The 21,091-nt window shown below is 35.1% G+C and overlaps 1 protein-coding gene across 3 annotated transcripts in view; it reads left to right on the top strand.

Annotated features, from left to right (window-relative positions):
- Positions 1–21,091, top strand: part of DNAI7 (dynein axonemal intermediate chain 7) — a 71,639-nt gene that overhangs the window by 28,658 nt on the left and 21,890 nt on the right. For 2 of the 3 annotated variants that reach the window (XM_043564822.1, XM_043564821.1), the window contains 5 exons: positions 760–861; positions 1,719–1,856; positions 7,018–7,164; positions 10,007–10,110; positions 11,916–12,225. In XM_043564822.1, the coding sequence (XP_043420757.1) occupies positions 760–861; positions 1,719–1,856; positions 7,018–7,164; positions 10,007–10,110; positions 11,916–12,225 (801 nt within the window). The remainder of the gene's footprint in view (positions 1–759; positions 862–1,718; positions 1,857–7,017; positions 7,165–10,006; positions 10,111–11,915; positions 12,226–21,091) is intronic. The other variant, XM_043564823.1, reaches the window with a different exon arrangement.

Genomic DNA, 21,091 nt, shown 5'->3' with positions numbered 1-21,091 from the left:
TCCCCAATCAAATCAGAAAGGTTTTTAAGGATTGAGAAAATGTCAAGCTCTCAGTGGTCGATACAAGTTTTTTTGTTTAATTTGAATTTTTATTTGAAAGCTTGAATTTTATTATTGGTAACAAATACTTTTAATTCTTTCCTGAAAGTGACATACTCAGTGCATTCATTTTTGAGAGTGTCTGCCAAAATACTCAAATAATTGTGCAAGCAGTGGTTTCTCAAGACAGCCTTGTCCTTTGATACATGGCAGAAGCGCTTTATGCATACTTCTCGCTTTATGCACATAGAACAATCAAAAGACTTATACTGAAGGGTTGACACTTAACAAAATTAATAATTTTCACTTCCTCAGGTCACTCTTATATGAAAATGGCTGTTTACCACCCACAAACCCCAAAGAATATGACTCCTAGTATAGCTTGTGCCTTGATTTGTGCTGAGACACCAGCAATTTTAGACCATTTTGCACCGTTAGTGTAAATGTATACACTGCAAAAGAGGCAGATACTATTTCAGTATTATTATGAAGACATATTTGACCTCACAGATCCCTGAAGAGTCTTGGGGACCCACCAGGTGTCTGCAGATAACTTGCAAACCTCTGTTTCAGAGGAAACCTTTTGGAAATACCAGTTACATTCAAACTAATTTTAGTGTTCATTTTGAAACTCAGTATTTTGCCGAGTAAAGTTTAGATGCTACCTGTGAAACATAAAGCTAAAATTAAAGAGCCCACCAATGTATCCCCATGCAACAGGATCTAGAAAGGAGGAATGAAGAACTTGAAGAACTTTATTTATTAGAGGAGTGTTTTCCTGAAGCAGAGAAGTTGAAACGAGATACTAGATTGCTTTCTCAGGTAAAACGGATTTTGTGTGTTTGTGTGTGCCACAAGAGGAAATTATACTCTGATATCCTTTTTAATCCCCTCAGATTTTTAATTTGTCTGTAAAACATCTCTAATTTGACAAATCTGTCATATTGCATGTAGCAAAGTAAATTCACATACCTTTGTAGAAAACTATTGTCAATAATAAGACCCTTGAAATTTTTGTATCTTTTGACTCTGATTTAATTTTGGGAGAATCTATACTGAAGAAATTATTCTGAATTAAAATAGAAAACTGAGCTTAAGTCAATCTACCATTGCTCAAAACAGTGTAACTTTGGAAAAAAATAAAGGTTCTTATAAGGAGAAAAAGAAAAAAACTAATAATATGGCAAAAGATGATTACACTATAATTTTAAGCAAAGTACAATATGATTACAAGTGTAGAAGTTTCATAGACTGCAAAATGAATGGAAGAACTCATACTAAAATGACAGTGGTGATTAACAATTAGTAATAATTTGGAAAAAAAAACCCACAAAAAACAGTAATAATTTGGTAAGTAGAAATTAGCCCGAGTGTTGGCTTTTGTAAATACAGGAGCTATATGTTTAGAGACGAAAGCAAAACAAAACCAACTCATAAATACTGTTTTTTAAAAATATGACAATTACTAGAATTGCTATTTATTTGAACTATTGAGGCTTATAAATTATTTTGATAAAGAGAATTTGGTTATTATAGAGATATCTCAAGTAGGCAGTTAAAGTCATAATTTTTTTTACCTAAATTGGGAAAACTAGATTATGAGAACTGATACTTGGAAAAAAGTTATTTAATCTTTGCAATTTCATCATTGTGACCTTTCCAACATTTTTATTCCACAGTGGAATCACTACATTCAATGTGATGGAAGTCCTGATCCTTCAGTATCCCCAGAAATTAATACTTTCATTAGTCTGTGGAAAGAGGAAACAAATGAGACTTTAGAGGAAGTGATCACGAAGAGTAAATTAGTGCTAAATGTATGTCCTAGAGTATTACTCTGTAATTTTAAGTTGTTTAAGTTACAAATTATCTGGTATCGACTCCAAAATAGAAGTAAATTAAACAAATATATATTTGTATTTGCCAATTAATAACACTACTGCATGTTTGGATATCGAGAATAATATTTAACCTTTCTCTTTTTTTTGTTTTTACAACTCCCATTTTTATTTTTTATCTTTGCCACCTTAGATAAGGTCAGTATAGCATAAATGTGAAACATTATGTGTCTGATCTAAGCAGGGAAAAAAAAATCAAGTTGCATCCATTTATGTAGATAACTTGGAGGGAAAGTGCATGATTTTATCTTGAGTTGAAATTTTCCACTATTTGGTGATTCACTACACATACTTTTCTATGTCAACTATGTGCCAGGCACCTACTCTTGTAGGCATGAAAGAACAAAGATGAATAAGAATATCCTGCCTTCTAGTTCTGCAAACAGGATGGATAGGCTACCCTGAGGAACTAGCACTTTATGATGCACTTAACAATGCTAAAAAAAAATGTTTTAATGATATTTAAATTCATTGCCTATTTCAAAAGAAAGTAAGGGAAAATCTTGGAGGCCATAAAACAATTCAGAAAAGTGGGCAAATCTCAGAGTGGCTTCCCAGAGACACCACTTTCCAAGAGGCTTCTTTTTCTGTTAAGTCTTGGGTTAGCATTGGTTTAAAGGACCATCAGGAAGCAAAGCCTAGGGTCCATGCAAGGTGGCAAGTTGGATCAGAAACTCCATGTATGGCTGGGAGCCTCAAAAAGTTATTGTGGATGATAGGGGAAATACCTGCTCTGCAAAGGGAGATGATAAGAACTTGTTTGGCTCATCTTTAGCTTATTGAAGGGAAACAAAAATGTCTCTACTGAGAATTCTTAATCACAAGTGAATCAGAAGTTGTATTGGAAGAATTTACCAAAATATAGCACACAGAAAGAGATAAAGAGATGGAAAATATTAATGAGCAGTTAATGGGTATGTACGATAGAGTAAAAGGGGCTAAAATGCATCAAAAAAGAGTACCAGAAGGGAATGACAGTATTCAAAGAGAAAATGGCTGACATGTTTCCAGAATTGAGGAAAAATACAAACCCTCAGATTCAAGAAACCCAACAAATCCCATTAGGATGCATAGAAAGAAACCCATACTAGGCACACTTACATAGTAGTAGGAACTGGAAGGAATTCACTGCACTTGGTCCTATTATCTTCTAATGCTTTTTGTTGCAATTCCTCACCACATTTTTGTGCTTCTTGTCGCTGGGCTTTACTTCTTCAGCATGTTGTTATGAAGATGGAGTAACTCCAGACCATTAAGCTCATAACATGCATTGCCTAATTTGATGTGGGCAAGCGTATGAGATCCATTTTACATATGTAGAGAGAAAAACTGTGACTTGCTTAGAGTCTCCTATGAGACTTTAAATAGGGCTTACTCTGACTTTCCAGAAGCTCCCAAGCCTCCTGTCCACTGTGAGATATTTGGACACCAGTGAATTCATTGTACAGGGTTCTTGCCATTGCACATCCTCTCTGCCGGCTGCCATGGCATGCTGCTGGCCCAGGAAGCCAGTGCTCTGCAATAGCTGGGAGAGAGTGGGAAGTAGCACTGGAGTTCACTAGTGATGAGCTGGAAGTGAAATCTTCCTATTATGAGAGTGGGTTACAGAAATAGAAGTAAGAAATAGTACAGAAAATGAGGAAAGGGCAGGTAAAACAAAATAGGAGAGGAGGATGATCATAGCAATAGGAAACTAAAGAGGGCAGCACTTGAGGAACAGAAAGAATTGGATAGCAGTGACCCCACGGTAAACACTAAGTTCCAAATTACATGCAAGCTCTTATATAATACTTACTATTCCAGGCTTTAGAAATAGTTACTTGCTGAATTCTTATAATAATTCATAGCTACCTAGGAGGTAGGCACCAGTATTCTCATTTTACAAATGAAGAGGGCATAGTGATGCACAGAGGTACAAAGATGTTATATAACTTACCTAAGTCCACACTGCCAGTAGGAAGTGGCTAGGATCGAAGCCCTGCATGCTGGCTTAAGTCCATACTGCCCTCCACCACAATGCCACCTCTCTTAATTTAGAAATTTTCTAGGTATTATCTGTGTCAGTGTTCAAAACTAAATCCTACCACTTATTACTTGTTCCTTGGTCATGCTGTGCCTCAATTTCTCTCAACACTTTAAATATCTCCACTCTCTTCTTGATTAGATGATTTCTGAGAAGTTAAATGTAATTCGTAATTTTGTTTCTCTTAAGGTAAGGTGTTGTTTCCTCTGGCTTCTGTCGGGATTTTTTATCTTTGATTTTCTGTAGTTTGAAAATAATATGCCTAAGTGTAGTTTTCTAGGGCATTTATCCTGTTTGGTGTTCTCCAAGCTCCCTGAACCTGTGGTTTAGCATCTGATATTCATTTAGGGAAATTGTTATTTCAAATATTTCTTCTGTTCCTTTCTCCCTCTTTTGTCCTTCTGGTATTCCCTTTACATGTATGCTATACCTTTTGTAGTTGTCCCACAGTCCTTGGATACTTTGTTCTATTTAAAAAAATATTTTTTTTTCACTTTTTGTTTTCTTTGACTTTAGTTTTCAAAGATTCTATTGTTATGTCCTCTAGCTCAGAGATTCTTTCCTCTGCTAAGTCCAGTCTACTAATAAGACCACCAAAGGCATTCATTCATTTCTATCTGGTTCTTTCTTAGGATTTCTATCTCTCTGCTTTATGTTGCCCATCTATTTATGCATGCTGTCTGCTTTATCCAGTAGAGCCCTTAGCATATCAGTCATAGGTGTTTTAAATTCCTGGTCAGATAATTCAATATCCCTGCCATGTGTGGTTCTAATGCTTGCTTTGTCTTTTCAAATAGTGGTTTTGCCTTTTGGTATGACTTGTAATTTTCTCCTGATAGCTGGACATGATGTACTGAGTGAAAGGAAGTGGTATAAATAGGGCTTTAGTAATATGGCTGTGAGGTGGGGTTGGGGAGGAGAAGAATCCTATAGTCCTGCAATTAGGTCTTGGTCTTTTAATAAGCCTGTATCTCTGCATGGTGAACTTCACAAGTGTTTTTAATTTATTTTATTCCCCTCAGGTGGGAGGGGATGGCTAGTGCTAGCTGGAGTTATTACCTTTCCCCCAGGTGAGTGAGGCTTTGATAAAAGTCCCAAAACTTAGGCTCTAGTTAATTAGTTTCCCCTAAGATCAGGCCTTGTTAAGGATAGAGTACTCTGGTGTATTTCAAAACCGTTCCTTTTCCCTTCCCTCTGCTGGAAGTAGGAGGGGATTCTGCTCCCATATTTATTGTGAGAACCTGGTGGAGCATTTGGAGGTAAGTCTCACAATATTGTGGGCTCTCCTCCTTCCATGGCTGTGCTCTCCTGGAGTTTTTAACTCTCAAGAGCTGTCCACACTAAGCCTTCAGTAATTTGTCATTTGCAGTTTCAGATGTTCTTATCTGGCACTGGTTTCTGCAATGGCTTTTGTTCCTGAATATACCATGGTAAGCTAACTCCCTCTGTTCACTTATAGGTCTTCCCAGTCTTGAGATCAGGCGTTTGCCCAGTCTCCTCCCTTCTTGTTGATCAAAGAAGAGTTGTTGATTTTTCAGTCTGTTGAGCTTTTCACTTGCTGTTAGGAAGGAGTGGGGTCTTTCAAACTCCTTACCAATGGAATCAGACTGCCTTAGTTTCCTTATCTATAAAAATAGGCATAATAGTATCTACCTCATAGAGTTATGATGAAGATAGAATGGATTAAAACATAAACATTTAGAACAGTTCCTGGCACATAGTAAGTGTAGGAGAGGGGAAATTCTTCTATCCTTCAAGCTCTTTCAGCTGGACTGAGAATTCAATACACATGAGACGTGCATGGAGACCCAATAATGAACTTGAGACCCAAAGAAATGACCGAGGCAGGCAGTTTTTATACATTTTAGACAATCGATTTGTGAGGAATTTACAAGATAAGGAAAATAGGTGTTTGTGAGCTTTAGTTAGTAAGGAATTTTAAGTGGAGTTTGGTTTGATGTGGTAGATTAGTAAAAAAAAAAAAAAAAAAAAGTAACAAGGTTTATTTCTACAGTTTTCTTGAGTTTAAACTTCCTATCTCTGGTCTTTTTACTTCTTAGTACAGGGAAGGTATTTTCATACGGGAGATTTGTTTCCTGCTTTCAGGAGACAGAGGAGGGTGCAAGTGTCTTTATACTGGTTGCTTCTCAAGTAGCTTCAATTCAAAATGATCGGGGCGCCTGGGTGGCGCAGTCGGTTAAGCGTCCGACTTCAGCCAGGTCACGATCTCGCGGTCCGGGAGTTCGAGCCCCGCGTCAGGCTCTGGGCTGATGGCTCAGAGCCTGGAGCCTGTTTCCGATTCTGTGTCTCCCTCTCTCTCTGTCCCTCCCCCGTTCATGCTCTGTCTCTCTCTGTCCCAAAAATAAATAAAAAACGGAGGAAAAAAAATTAATAAAAAAAACCCAAAATGATCAATATGCTGTTGTGCTACATTTGGGGGTGGCCTGCCGTGGGCACCTATATAAACATTCGGTACATATTAGTAACTATCTGCTCTTCCACCTTCTCATTCTCCTCCTCATTATTGTTTATTTGCTTGTTTTACATTTTTTTAATGTTTATTTTTGAGAGAAACAGAGAGCAAGTGGAGGAGGGGCCCAGAGAGAGAGACACACAGAATCCAAAGCAGGCTCCAGGCTCTGAGCTGTCAGCACAGAGCCGGACTTGGGGCTCGAACTCCCAAACTGTGAGTGAGATCATGACCTGAGCCGAAGTTGGACACTTGTCTGATTGAGCCACCTAGGTGCCCCTCCTCCTCATTATTGTTTTATCACTATTTCTATTGTTCCATTGTCTTCAGCATCCAAGCTGTGCCTCCTCTATAACTTGCCAATAGTTGAGAATTTTTATAAAGGAGTATCTGGAGGAAATATTTTTATTTTTCCATGATCTTAAATAATACAATTAACACAAAGGATTTTTATGTTTTACTGATGATACGATGTGTTCGTCAATTCTAAAGTGATAGAACATTGCCTTTTCACTTTTTCTTTGACTATTTGTCAGAAGTTTAATTTATACTTAGAGTAAATTTTTACTTTACATTTTACTTTATAGTTAATTGAGAAGTTGAGATTACTTTTATTGCAAACGCCATCATATGATTTGGAAGATAAAACTATAATACAATACCGAGGATCAATTCTAGAGCTGCAGGAGCTCCTCCATCTTAAGTTCAATGTAGCCACAGAACGACTTCTCAGAGTAAGTGTGATTATTTTACTCATAACTTATGAATAACTTTTATAAGAATGAAACTTTATGCTACATAATAAAACATCTAGTATCTTTTTTTAATTAAAAGGCTATGGAAAAGTCAGAATAATATGAGGCACATACATTTATCCAGATCTAACAACCATAAATAATTCTTTTTTCCAAATTTTTATTTATGTTTATTTTTTGAGAGAGAGGGAGAAGAAAGCAAGCCGGGGAGGGGCAAAGAGAGAGGGAGAGAGAAATCCCAAGCAGGCTGCACGCTGTGATGCGGGGCTTGAACCCATGAGCTGTGACGCGGGGCTTGAACCCATGAGCTGTGACGTGAGATAATGACCTGAGCTGAAACCAAGGGTCAGACGCCCAACCAGCTGAGCCACCCAGGTTCCCCCAACCATAAATATTTCTAAAGAAAAAAAAGCATTATCAATGTAGTTAAAGTCCAGTTTTTTCCTTATACTTGCTAAGGTTTAGTGGGATCACTATGAAAATAAATTCGCTAAACATTGTATGTTAGATATTCACTACTCTAGATAAATGAGTTGAAAACGATTATAATTATTGGTAGTCACTCTATTTTTCCCAAATATCTTATCGCTAAAAATAATATTGAAATAACTGTAAAATCATTATTATACCTTAGGAAGTAATGATTCCATACTCTAATATCCAGTCCATATTTAAATTTTGGCTAATATCCCATGAATGTCTTCTATAGCCGTTTTTGTTTTATTTTGTCCTCTAATCAGAAAACAGCCTTAAGGTCTCACATGGTTTGTGGTTATTTTGGTTTATTTTGGTCTAGAACATAGTTCTCTGTATAGTGTTGGTAGCATATGTTCTAACTACAAAAAGAAATGCGAAGAAGGCTTAAACTTCACTAAATTTATTGTTAGTAATATTCATATAATTTTGCAACTCTTTGATTTGTGTTTTAAGAAAAACAAGGAAGTGTATTAAAATTATTAGTAATCAAGATTATTTTAAGAGAAAAACAGTACATAAAAGATTAGGAAAAAAATACTGTAATGTTAAATTTGAAGTGGAGATATCAGTATGAAGCAGATTCCTTTTTAATCCTTAAGATGGAACCAAGTATAACTGGGGTAAACAGCTGATTCCGGGTCTGGAGCAAGGACAGTGAAAGATGAGATTGAATTATCTTGTGCTAGAAAGCAAATAAATACTTACACACTATTGGAGTCATATCCAAAGGCATAGAACTAGCTTAAAGAAGCTCTCACTGGTCAAATTTGCAATAATTTGAATATCAGAAAGAATAATCATAATTGATTATAACGCATTAAATAAAGAAAAATCCATGGGTCTAAAGTGATAACTCCAAAAAGGAAGGGGGACAGTGGAGTAAGGGGAAAGAAGAGTTCTTTATAGAAGAATGCCATCTGATAAATGTAGAAGGAATTGTAAGTTAGAAAGTCACCATTTTTCAGTCCCCAATTGTAATAAATGATAAGGATCATTTTCACCTAGATAATTAGGTGAAAAGTTGTTGAAGAACACCTGATTCTCCTAGTGCCAAAGTATTAGGCCACAGATTATTTATTGATTGGGGAAAAGTATACTTTGTAACTGGGAGAATATGGGTACTTACACCTTAACCAAGTGATCAAGTCCACATTGTTAATAGTGGGACATCATAGAGCTCCTGATAGGATGCAACATGAAGAATACAACATAAGGTCCAATGCCTTCTTGCCAAAAATTACTAAGCCTATGTACACACCTAACTTTCAAAAAAGTTACAAAAAATAAAGGGGATAGAAAAGCAAGTTAAACAATACCATGAGGAAACAATCAGATAAATTCACAGTGTTCTACAAGACAGCTATTCTGGATACTTCAAAAGGTAGTGTCACCTTTTAAGGAAAAGTGGGGGATCAATGACTTTTTAAAAATTAACAATATATTCAATCTCCAGTACTTCTAAGGTTTTACAATATGGCAGCTATACACATACAGTATTGACTTATTTGAGGCATTTAAGAGAGCTAACATGCAACAAGCTCTATTTGTTTTTATCAAACATTCTTTTTTTTTTTTTTAATTTTTTTTTTCAACGTTTTTTATTTATTTTTGGGACAGAGAGAGACAGAGCATGAACGGGGGAGGGGCAGAGAGAGAGGGAGACACAGAATCGGAAACAGGCTCCAGGCTCTGAGCCATCAGCCCAGAGCCTGACGCGGGGGTCGAACTCCCGGACCGCGAGATCGTGACCTGGCTGAAGTCGGACGCTTAACCGACTGCGCCACCCAGGCGCCCCTTGTTTTTATCAAACATTCTTAAGAACATCCTTAAATTGTGCGTTTAATGTTGGACATCAAGTGTCAGACTAATGAAACGTGACATTTGGATTTCATAAACTGGAAATTTTGTTTTCTAAATTTGATAATGTTCAGAAATGAACTAACTTTTGCAGTAGCATGATCTACATTTTAATAAGGTACAGATAAAGAAGCAGGTGTATAGTTAAGATGAAAAATCATGATAATGCTAAAATTGAAAAGGGTTCATGGTAATCATGATAATGCTAAAATTTTAACAGTAATCCTGGGAATACAGGAGCAATTTTAATCCTTAGAGACTGTAAGGGAAACTGAGTGCAAAGGTGAAGCACATTTGTATCATTGAAGTTCATTTGTATCATTCAGAGAATTTTTTAAAGCAATTTTTTGTTAGTTTGATATTTTTACCCAAATTACTCTTTTAAGTAATAAAGGGAATCTAACACCTAAGTAATGAAATGACTCTTGTAAGTTGCATAATTTATGAGGCCTCTAATCTTTTATAATGTTTTCTTTTTCTGTTACAGCAAGCTAGTACATTAGCAGATCTGGACAGTGGAAATATGGAAAAAGTCATTCAAGATGAAAATGTTGCTCTATATGTGTGGGCAAACCTCAAGAAGAATCCAAGGTATTCCCATGGGTGATACTGTAGGTCAAAAGACATTGGGAGTCACATCATGATGACCAGGCATATGTCTTTTGCATAATAGTGTGGTATACATGGATAAAACCTATGTTAGGAAGTCAGCCAGCTGGAGTCTGAATCACAGAACTGCCATTTATTTACCTGAGGCAAGTTACTTAGCCTTCTGGAGCTTCATTATATCAATGGTCAACTGATGATTACATTACTTAATAGGATTGGGTTGAAGATTAAATATTAATAGAAAAATCATAGCATGATGTTTAGTACAAACAAATGCTGAATAGATAAATGTCTTCCCCTTTTCTTTACCCACTGAATTCACACCCCCCATAGGGTGGTAGGTGCTTTCTACATGGCAATCTAAAACTTTAAAAATCTTTGTGAACTTTTTAAATAGTACTTAAAAAATACATATATATATGTATAAATTATATTTAATTATATTTAATTATATAAATTATATAAATAATTATATATATAATTATATATATTATATATAATTAAATATATGGTGTATAATTATATATATTATATAAATTTTATTTAATTATAAAAATAAAATATATTTATATTATATATATTTAAGTGATGTTTCCCCACTTATTTATAGGTAATAACATCTTTCTGAGAAATGAGAGTGATAATGATAAATTTATAATCACTTCTGCTATTTAATCTTCAACAGTTCAAATTAATTGAGTTAGTATGGCAGTGAGTTCTAGGGGAAAAAAATTGCAAAGTAAAAGTTAGGAGGCCTAGGTTCTGGTCCCAGCTCTGACAAGACTAGTCATATGATAGTGGAAAGAATTGGACTTTAATTTTGATATTTAGTAACAGGAATGGACAAAATACTTTCCAAGTTACATTTGCTGTAAAATACTCTGTGGTTTAAATCTAATGAGACAGTGTATTAATATAACCCTTTTCATTGTAAAATGCGTTGCCTATAGAAATTACTCTGTATAATTTTTAAAGAAATAAAATGAATAGCCCTCTATTAACTGTCCAGATTTAAGAAGAGAATTAGAAGAGAATTAGATGGTGTCTTTTTACTAAGATAGTGAATAATGGAGGCAGAAACAAGTTTTGCTTTATTTGATGATAATGAGGGGGGCTGCAGGCATGACGAGTTTAATGTTGGGTCTGTTGAGCTTGAAGTACTTGTGAAATATCCAAGTGCAACTGTCTGAAGGCACTGAAAAAATCTGAGTTGATCTATTTTGGGGAGTCATTATCATATAGATCAGTAGTTCTTAACTTTTTGGGAGTCATAGACTCTTACAAACTTTATTACATACACTCATCATAGGTAAGGGCATTTTTGGGCCTCTTAAAGCCGATTCAGGGATCCCTCTTCTGTCCCACTACCCCATCCCAAGACACATAGAACTCATGTTAAAAATGCCAGATTACATAAGTAACGATTGAAGCCATCAAAATAAGATCCAAGGAGAATATGTAGAGGGAGAAAGAAAGAGGGCCTGGATAGAGAACTGAGTAATATAATATCAACATTTAAGGGACAGTTAGGAAGAAAGCCATACAGGGGAAACAAAGAAGGACCTGCCTGAGATGGAAGAGAAGAGTATGGGGTCATACATCCCAAGAGAGTGTTTTTGAGAAGGATAACACTAGCAACTGGGTCCAAATTGCAAAGCAAGCAAGCAGGCATGGGTTGGGACTCAAACCTGTGGCAAAATTAAAGTGGAGAGAAATCTTGCTTAGGTATAGATTCTCAGCAGGCTTTGTTTTCTACAGTCTCACCTTTTTGTTAAAATCATTAACAGGTACAGAAGTGTCAGATTCTCTGAAACACAAATTAGATTTGAAATTCCAAGGATTTTAGCAACAAGTGGCATTGCTATACGACTCCTGCATACTCACTATGACCATACCACACCACTGCGCCCTGTTTCAGCATCATTACAAGGACATACTGCCACAGCAACTCACTTTGTCAAAGATGAAGTTCAGAAGGGAGAAGCAGAAATCAGCAAAGAGCTCCAAGAAGAGTATAAACAACAAGAATGTGAGTCTGTATCAGTTTGTGAGGAAGAAACAAAAGTTGAGGAACAAGGTGATATTGAAGTACAAATGGTAGGACACATTTTTTAAATGTATACATTTTTTCTTTATGTAAAAAATGTTATTAGATTCCCTTGAAGCATTCTCAAGATTTTTTTCCTTAACAACTAAGAAATTGTCTGAAAGCCGCTTTCTTGCCAATGGCTCAGTTTTGAATGTATATATTTTCTTCTTGCCTTTTATTTATAGTCACTATTCATAATTGAGCCTGTTGTTTCCACATCCTGAAATTCAGCACAGGAATTGCTCCTTTGTATTCTAGGGATATGCCTGAACAACTTTGAAGCAAATTTAATTTTTGTGTATTTTATTTCCAACTCACTTAAGGGAACTTGTCATTAAATGGAAATTTGTAGTAAATAACTTTCACTAACCGAAGGATTATCTTACATTACTTTCTCACCTGTTGGTTTTATAAGATGGAATTTTAGAAAGTAAAATTGATTTTCTTAAATTGCTGTACTCCTCTCTTAAAATTGGACATCTTTAGATATAATAACATATTTGGGCAATTTACTAATCCTACTCCTTTAGTTGTTTTCTGCTCTTTTATATTTCTGGGATTTGCAAGCCACTTACTTTTTATGTTAGAATTAACTGTATCTTTAGAATTTTTCAGAACTGAGTGGCTTTTATGTTTGGCCATAAAAAATCTGCATTTTAGGAAGGTCCAGAAGTAGCAGGTTTTCCTACAAGTGCTAAGACACGATATGCATTGTTTTATTGGTTTATTTTCTTTAAACAGGGTTAAGAATTAGATTGAATACAAACTTGAAATCAGAATAGGAATTTATTAGATATTCTAAGAATAAATTTAATTGAAAAATTTCACTTTAAATATTACACCAGAATAAAAGATTATAAAGATTCTTTAGCAATATAGAAAATGGATATGACATGATGATCGGTACAAAGCCTAGTATTTAGAGTATGATTACGAGCATGTCAAAATGAAATGGAATAGGGGAGGAGAACCCAGAAACTTGTATATAGCTGACATTTTAGAGAGGTGGGAAATGATTTGCTCTTTTAAAAAAATTTTTATATGCTCATTTTATTTTTGAGAGAGAGAGAGAGAGACAAAGTGCGAGCAGGGGAGGGGCTGAGAGAAAGAGAGGAAGACGCAGAATCCAAAACAGGTTCCAGGCTCTGAGCTGTCAGCACAGAGCCCGATGTGGGGCTCAAACCCACAAACTGTGAGATCATGACCTGAGCTGAAGTCAGTGCTCAACCGACTGAGCCACCCAGGCACCCCACAAATAATTTTCTCTTTAAAAATTCGTCACTTAAAGAAAGGATCTTTGAGCAATCCTATAGCTTTAAAAAAAAAACAAAAAAAACAAAAAACAAAAAACTTAAAGCTTAAAAAAAAAAAGCTTAGGTAGCTTGGTAGCTTCACTAGAGTTCATATTTCCTGTTATCCTGCCTTTCCTGAACATACGGGATGATTACACTCTCCACCACCTTGAAGTTAGGCATGACCATGACTTGCTTTACCTGATCAGATGTGAGTGGAAGGGACATACTGATTTCTAAAGGTGGAAAAAATAAAGAATGAGTAAATGGGCCCTGGACTTGACATTGTTTAAATATGCAGTAAAAAAGACCAAAATGAAAACCCATTAACTTAAAATTTGACAGGATTCATGGTTGAACATTCAGAACTGTTAGATGCAAAAAGTATCTGAAAATGTTTGATCTTGATCTGATTAAAAATATTGGATAATTTCTCTCCCCTCAGGTCCCTTGATTATATAATTAATGTTTTATGAAAACCCACCAGCATTTTATTCAAGAATTTCACATTTAAAAATTTTTAAATTAGAAAACATAATTTGATAGATTACTTGAATGTACATGGCTAACACAATTCTTTCTTATGAACATATCTTTGTTAAAGGGGCCTCATGCAGTGATGATTTATTATGCTCTGTAAATGTTGGAAATAGTTATATATAAAAAATGTAAGCATATAGGGACGCCTGGATGGGTCAGTTGGTTAAGCATCCAACTCTTCATTTCAGCTTATGTCAGCATCTTGCGGTTCGGTTCATGAGTTCAAGCCCTGTGTCGGGCTCTGCACTGACAGCATGTGGAGCCTGCCTAAGATTCTCTGTCTCCCTCTCTCTCTGCCCTTCCTTCTGCTTGTGCTCAAGTGTATACACACACACACACACACACACACACACACACACACACACTCTCTCTCTCTCTCTCTCTCTCTCTCTCTCACTCTCTCACAAAATAAATAAATGAATCAAAAAATGTTTTTAATGTATAAGCATATGAATTCACTGACATACTCAACAGTGAAATTATGTATTTTTCTCAAGGTCTGTCATTTATTTCAGACAATAAGGAGTTATTTACAGTAAGGAGTGCTTTCCTTTACTTTCAGCAATTGAGCTCGAGGGTACCAAATGAAGATTTCCTCAGCTCAAATGGCTCTTACCAATGTGTTTACATTGGGTTTTTCTGTTATTATTTAATGTTTTATTGAACAGTTTCAACGTCTAACTAACAGTATGCCAATACCTAATGTTGATAATGCCACAAAAGTAAACCCAGCAAAAGCATTCCACCCAGTGGTAAATTGCATGTTTTATGGAATGTTGAAGCTGTCCTCAAATAAGTAGTCTAGGAACCCCAGACTAGAGGTAGCAGGCAATTAGTGATATGGCAGAAACAGTTTTATTTTATGAAACTTCTCCACAGCCTGGGAAGCTTGGCCAACAATTGTGTGAATGGTAGATGGGGGAACCTGGCTGGAGGGAACTTTGTTATCAGGGGATTTGAAAAGAGAAAATTGCCTGAAAGATGAAAATAACATTAATTGACTTACCACCCCTATTTCTAGGAACCAAAACTCTTACCACACCCAACAGGCATGTGTAGATGCTTCTGCACGTGTGCCCATCATCCTTCCAAAACTGAGAAAGTTAATATGAATAGTGCTAAAGCATTCTTCCACAGAAGCAGAAGAAACCTGTAGTGATGGTTAAGTGTGCCAAGGCAAGAGGGAAAAGCCATTTCCTGTGCTGGGAGGCTTGTTGGGGTGGGGTCAAGTCAGGGGAGAAGTAATTGCTTAGAAGAATCCCTCAAGGCACTTGCTGTGCTGTGCTAGGTAACAAAAGAGAGAAGACAGACTTTAACAGTTGTCAACTGGGTCTACACTTGCCTCTAATTTTTGTAAATGTGAGTAGACTGCAGGGGGCAAAAATCACTGGATTTATAAAGAGGATCAGCAACTCAAAAGAGGAGGTCAAAGATAATTTGGTGGAATTGATGTGGAAAAAAAAAGTAAGAGAAATGGTAGAATGAAGTAAGAGGTTCAAACTCTATATAAATTTCCAGAAATCAAGAAGGGAAAGAATGAGTTTAGTATAATAATTGGCAGTGGGACAGCATATAAATTTTTATATTTCACTCTACAGACTAAAAAAATACAGATTAGTTTGTTTTTATATTTAAAGCTTTAATCAAAGCTCAAAATGATAAAAGTATATGAGGAGAACATAGGGAAGTTATTTTATTATCTTTACTAAGGTCTTTCTTATCAGTGCATTAAAATCAAGACCATAAAAGGAGATTCACTGGATCCAAACATTTGGTTTTTTTATTTTTTTAATGTTTATTTACTTTTGAGAGAAAGAGACAGAGTGTGAGCAGGTGAGGGGCAGAGAGAGGGAGACAGAATCCGAGGCAGGCTCTAGGCTCTGAGCTGTCAGTCAGCACAGAGCTTGATGCGGGGCTCGAACCCACAAACCACAATATCATGCCCTGAGCTGAAGTCGGACGCTTAACCCACTGAGCCACCCAGGCGTCCCTGGATCTAAACTTTTGTATAGCCCAATAAACCTCACTATAAACAAATTTGAAAGATCATGAAATGAGAAAACTATTTCAACACATAAAACAAGGGGTTAGTATTCGAATCGAAAGAACTCTTACAAATTGGTAAGACAATTTCCTAATGTAAAATTAGGCAAAGGACTTGAGGAGGCAGATGAGAGAAGAAGTTTAACCAACTGAAAAATGAGAAGATACTGAATCCAATAAGTGATCAAATTAGAAGCAACATTATATCCTGTCTTCTCAGATTGAGTATGAGGGGGAGGACTCATTTTTGCATACTGTTGTTAGAAATGTAAATTTGTATAATCTTTCTGAAGGGCAATTTGGCACATGTAAATGTACCTATCAGTGATTTTAATTTTAGTAATTTGTTTTGAAATAATAGGACAAGTAAATAAAAATGTGCCACAGTGTTTATTGAGATATTTTTATAGTAGCAAATATAGTCCACAGATTAATTATCAAATAGTCAACAGTCAAATATTAGTACTCATTCAAAATGATATCGATTTTATATACTTATAAACTTTTATGTACTTATAGATTTTATATACTTTAAATTTTAAATTTTTTAGATGTGATTGACATACCTGTTAGCTTCAGGTGTATAACATCTATTTGATGTCTTTACTATGAAATAATTACCACGATAAGTCTAGTTAACATCCATCATCATACATAGATACAAAAATACAATTTTTTTTTTTGTGATGAGAACTTCTAAGATCTCTCTCTGCAATTTTCAAATATATAATACAGCATTGTTAATCATAGTCACCATGCTGTACATTACATCCCCAGGACTTATTTTATAATGGGAGTTTTGTACATTTTAGCCGTCTTCACCCATTTTACTCACCCCCACCCTTGGTAACTGCCAGTCTCTTCTATGTGTTTATGAATTTGTGTTTGTTTTTGTTTAGCTTCCACATACAAGATAATCCAATATTTGTCTTTCTCTTACTTCACATAATGCCTTCAAGGTCCATCTATGTTGTCACAAATGGCAACATTTCCTTTTGTATGGCTTAATAATATTCCATTGTGTGTATATACCATATTTTCTTTATACATTCATCTATCAGTGAACACTTAGGTTGCCTCTAGTACAGTCTTGACTACTGTAAATAATGCTGTAGTGAACAGTGTATATATATTTTTTAAGTTGGTATTTTTATTTCCTTTGGATAAATACCCCAAAGTGAAATTTGCTGGATCATATGGTCACATGGTATCTCTATTTTTAATTACTTTGAGGAAGCTCCAGACTGTTTTCCATGGTGGCTGTACCAATTTACATTCCCACCAGCAGTGCACAAGAGTTCCCTTTTCTCTATTTCCTCGTCAACCCTTGTTACTATCTTTTTGAAAATAACTAACAGGTAAGAGGTGATATTTCACTGTGGTTTTGATTTGCATTTCTCTGATGGTTAGTGATGTTGAATACCTTTTTATGTACCTGTTGGTCTATTTCATGTACCTAGAGGTCTTCTTTGGGAAAAGGTCTATTGAGATCCTCTGCCCATTTTTATATTGGATTGTTTCTTGCTATTGCACTATATAGATTCTTCATGTATTTTGGATATTAACCCCTTATCAGATACATGATTTGCAAATATTTTCTCCCATTTGGTAGGTTGTTTTTTTTTGTTGATTGTTTCTATAGAAGCTTTTTAGTTTGATGTAATCCCAATTGTTCATATTTGCTTTTGTTGCTTTTGCCTTTGGTGTCAAATCCAAAAAATTGTTACCAAGACCAATGTCAAGTTTACCACCTATGTTTTCTTGTAGGAGTTTTATGGTTTCAGGTCTTAGGCTCAAGTCTTTAGTTCATTTTGAGATAATTTTTGTGTATGATGTAAAGTGCTCCAGTTTCATTCTTTTGCATGTGACTGTCCAGTTTTACCAGCACCATTTACTGAAGAGACTGTTCTTCTCTCATTGTATATTCCCAGGCCCTTTTCATAAATTAATTGACCAAATATGCATGGGTTTACTTCTGGTCTCTCTATTCTGTTCCATTTATATATGTGTCTGTTTTATGCCAATATTTTACTGTTTAATTACTATAGCTTTATAATATAGTTTGAAATTAGGACATATGATGCCTCAGCTTTGTTCCTCTTTCTCAAGATTGCCTTGGTTATTCAGGGTCTTTTGTGGTTCCATACACATTTTAGGGCTGTTTTTTTGTAATGCCATTGGAATTTTGATAGACTTCACATTGAATCTGCAGATGGCTTTGGACTACCTGTATCTGTATGGACTTTTTAACAATTTTAATTCTTTCAATCCATGAGCATAGAATATCTTTCCACTTTTGTGTTTTTAATTTCTTTTATTAGTGTTTTATGGTTTTCAGTATACAAGTCTTTTGCCTCCTCAGTTAAATTTATTCCTCATATTTTATTCTTTTTTATAGAATTGTAATTGGATTATTTTCTTGATTTCTCTGATAATTTGTTTTTAGTGTATCGAAATGCAAGGGATATTTGTATACTGAGTTTGTATCCTGCAGCTTTGGTGAATATTTGATAAGTTCTAACAGTTTTTTTTGTGTGTAGTCTTTAGGGGTCTTTCTATATATAACAGGGTTTTCCTGTATATAATATCATGTCATCTGCAAATAGCGTTCCTTTCCACTTGGAGGACTTACTTCTTTTGCTTGAAATAATTGTCCTGGCCAGGACTTCTAATACCATGTTAAATAAAAGTGGTGAGAGTGGGCATCCTTGTGTTATTCCTGATCTTAGAGAAAAAGCTTTCAGCTTTTCAGTGTTGGGTATGATGTTTGTGAGCTTGTCATATATGGTCTTCATTATGTTGAGGTACATTCCCTCTATACCCACTTTGTTGAGAGTTTTTACAAAAAGTGGCTGTTAAATTTTTTTAAAATGCTTTTTCTGCATCTACTGAGATAATCATATGATTTTTATCCTTCATTTTGTTAATGTGCTATATTACATTGATTGATTTGTGGATGTTGAACCATTCTTGAATCTGTAATATATCCTACTCAATCATTGTGTATGATCCCTTTAATGTATTATTGAATTCAGTTTGCTAATGTTTTGTTGAGGATTTTTGCAACTATGTTTATCAGGATTATTGGCCTGTAATTTTCTTATGGTGCTGTTGTCTGGTTTTGGTATCAGGGTAATACTGGCCTTATAAAATTAGTTTGGAAATGTTCCATTTTACTCTGTTGTTGGAAAGACTTTGAGAATGGTTGATGTTAATTATTCTTTAAATGTTTGGTAGAATTCATCAGTGAAGCCATCTGGTCCTGAATTTTTGTTTGTTAGGAAGTTTTTGTTTGTTTGTTTGTTTGTTTGTTTGTTTATTGAATTTCCTTACTGGCACTTGATTTGTTCAGATTTTCTATTTCTTCAGGATTCAGTCTTGGCAGGTTTATGTTTCTAGGAATATCCATTGCTTCTGGGTTGTATATTTTATTGGTGTATAATTGTTCAGTGTAGTCTCTTATGATCCTTCATATTTGTGGTATCAGTTATAATGTCTCCTCTTTCATTTCTGATTCTGAGTTCTCTTTTTCTTGGTAAATCTAGCTAAAGTTTTGTCAATTTGTTTTGTTTATCTTTTTAAAAAACCAGCTCTTAGTTTTATTGATATTTTTTATTGTCTTAGTCTGATTTATTTCTGTTCTGATCTTTGTTACTTACTTCTAATTTGGGGCTTCATTTGTTCCTTTTCTAGTGCCTTGAGGTGTAAAGTTAGGTTGTTTATTTGGAATCTTTCTTGTTTCATGATGTAGGTGTTTATTGGTATGAACTTTTCTGTTATAACTGCTCTTGTTGCATCTCATAGGTTTTGGTATGTTGTATTTCTATTTTTATTTGTTTCAAGGTATGTTTTTTAAATTTCTCAATTGATTTCTTCTTTGACCCATTCATTGGGTGTTCAGTTACATGTTGTTTAATCTCCACATATTTGTGGATTTTCCAGTTTTCTTCTTATAATTGATTTCTAGTTTCTTAACATTGTGACTGGAGAAGATGCTTGATATAATTGTAGTTTTCTTAAATTTCTTAAATTTATTTTCTCTAAATTTAAATTTAAATACAGGCTTATTTTGTGGTCTAGCATATGATCTGTACTGGAGAATGTTCCATGTGCACTGGAGAAGAATGTGTACTCTGTTGTATTTGGATAGAATGTCCTGTATATGTCTGTTAAGTTCATCCGGTCTAACATGTCATTTAAGGCATTGGTTTATGTCTGAATGAACTAGTCATTGGTGAAAGTGGGGAATTAAAGCCCCCTACTGTATTGTATTGCTGCCATTTCTCCCTTTAGATCTGTTAATAATTGGTTTCTTTATTTAGGTGTTCCTATGTTGTATACACAAACATTTATAAGTGTTGTATATTATTGTTAGAGTGACCCCTTTATCATTATGTAATGACCTTTGTCTCTTATTAGTCTTTGTCTTAAAGTCTATTTTGTCTGATAAAAGTATAGCTGTGTTATTTTTCTTTTGGTTTCCTTTTGCACGGGTATCTCTTTCCATCCCTTCACTCAGAGATTCACTTTAGTGAATCTATATAGATGGGTCTTCAGATTCCACATCTGAGTGAAATCATATGATACTTTTCTTTCTCTGCCTGACTTATTATACTTAGCGTAATACACTCTAGTTCTATCCACGTTGTTGCAAATGGCAAGATTTTATTCTTTTTTTGATTTTCAAATAGTATTCCATTGTGCATATGTGTACACACACACATATATACACATACATACACACACACACACACACACACACACCCCACATCTTCTCTGTCCATTCATCAGTTGATGGACATTTGGGCTCTTTCCATAATTTGGCTATTTTGATATAGTGCTGCTATAAACACTGGGGTGCATGTGCCCCTTCAAATCAGCGTTTTTGTATCTTTTGGATAAATACCTACTAGTGCAATTGCTGGATCGTAGGACAGTTCTATTTTTAATTTTTTGAGGAGGCTCCATACTGTTTTCCACCAGTTCATGGCTCCACCAG

The sequence above is a fragment of the Prionailurus bengalensis genome, chromosome B4, assembly GCF_016509475.1.
Source record: "Prionailurus bengalensis isolate Pbe53 chromosome B4, Fcat_Pben_1.1_paternal_pri, whole genome shotgun sequence".
Lineage (NCBI taxonomy): Eukaryota > Metazoa > Chordata > Mammalia > Carnivora > Felidae > Prionailurus > Prionailurus bengalensis.
Note: the sequence above shows the minus strand (reverse complement) of the source record. Positions and strands in the feature narration are given on the sequence as shown.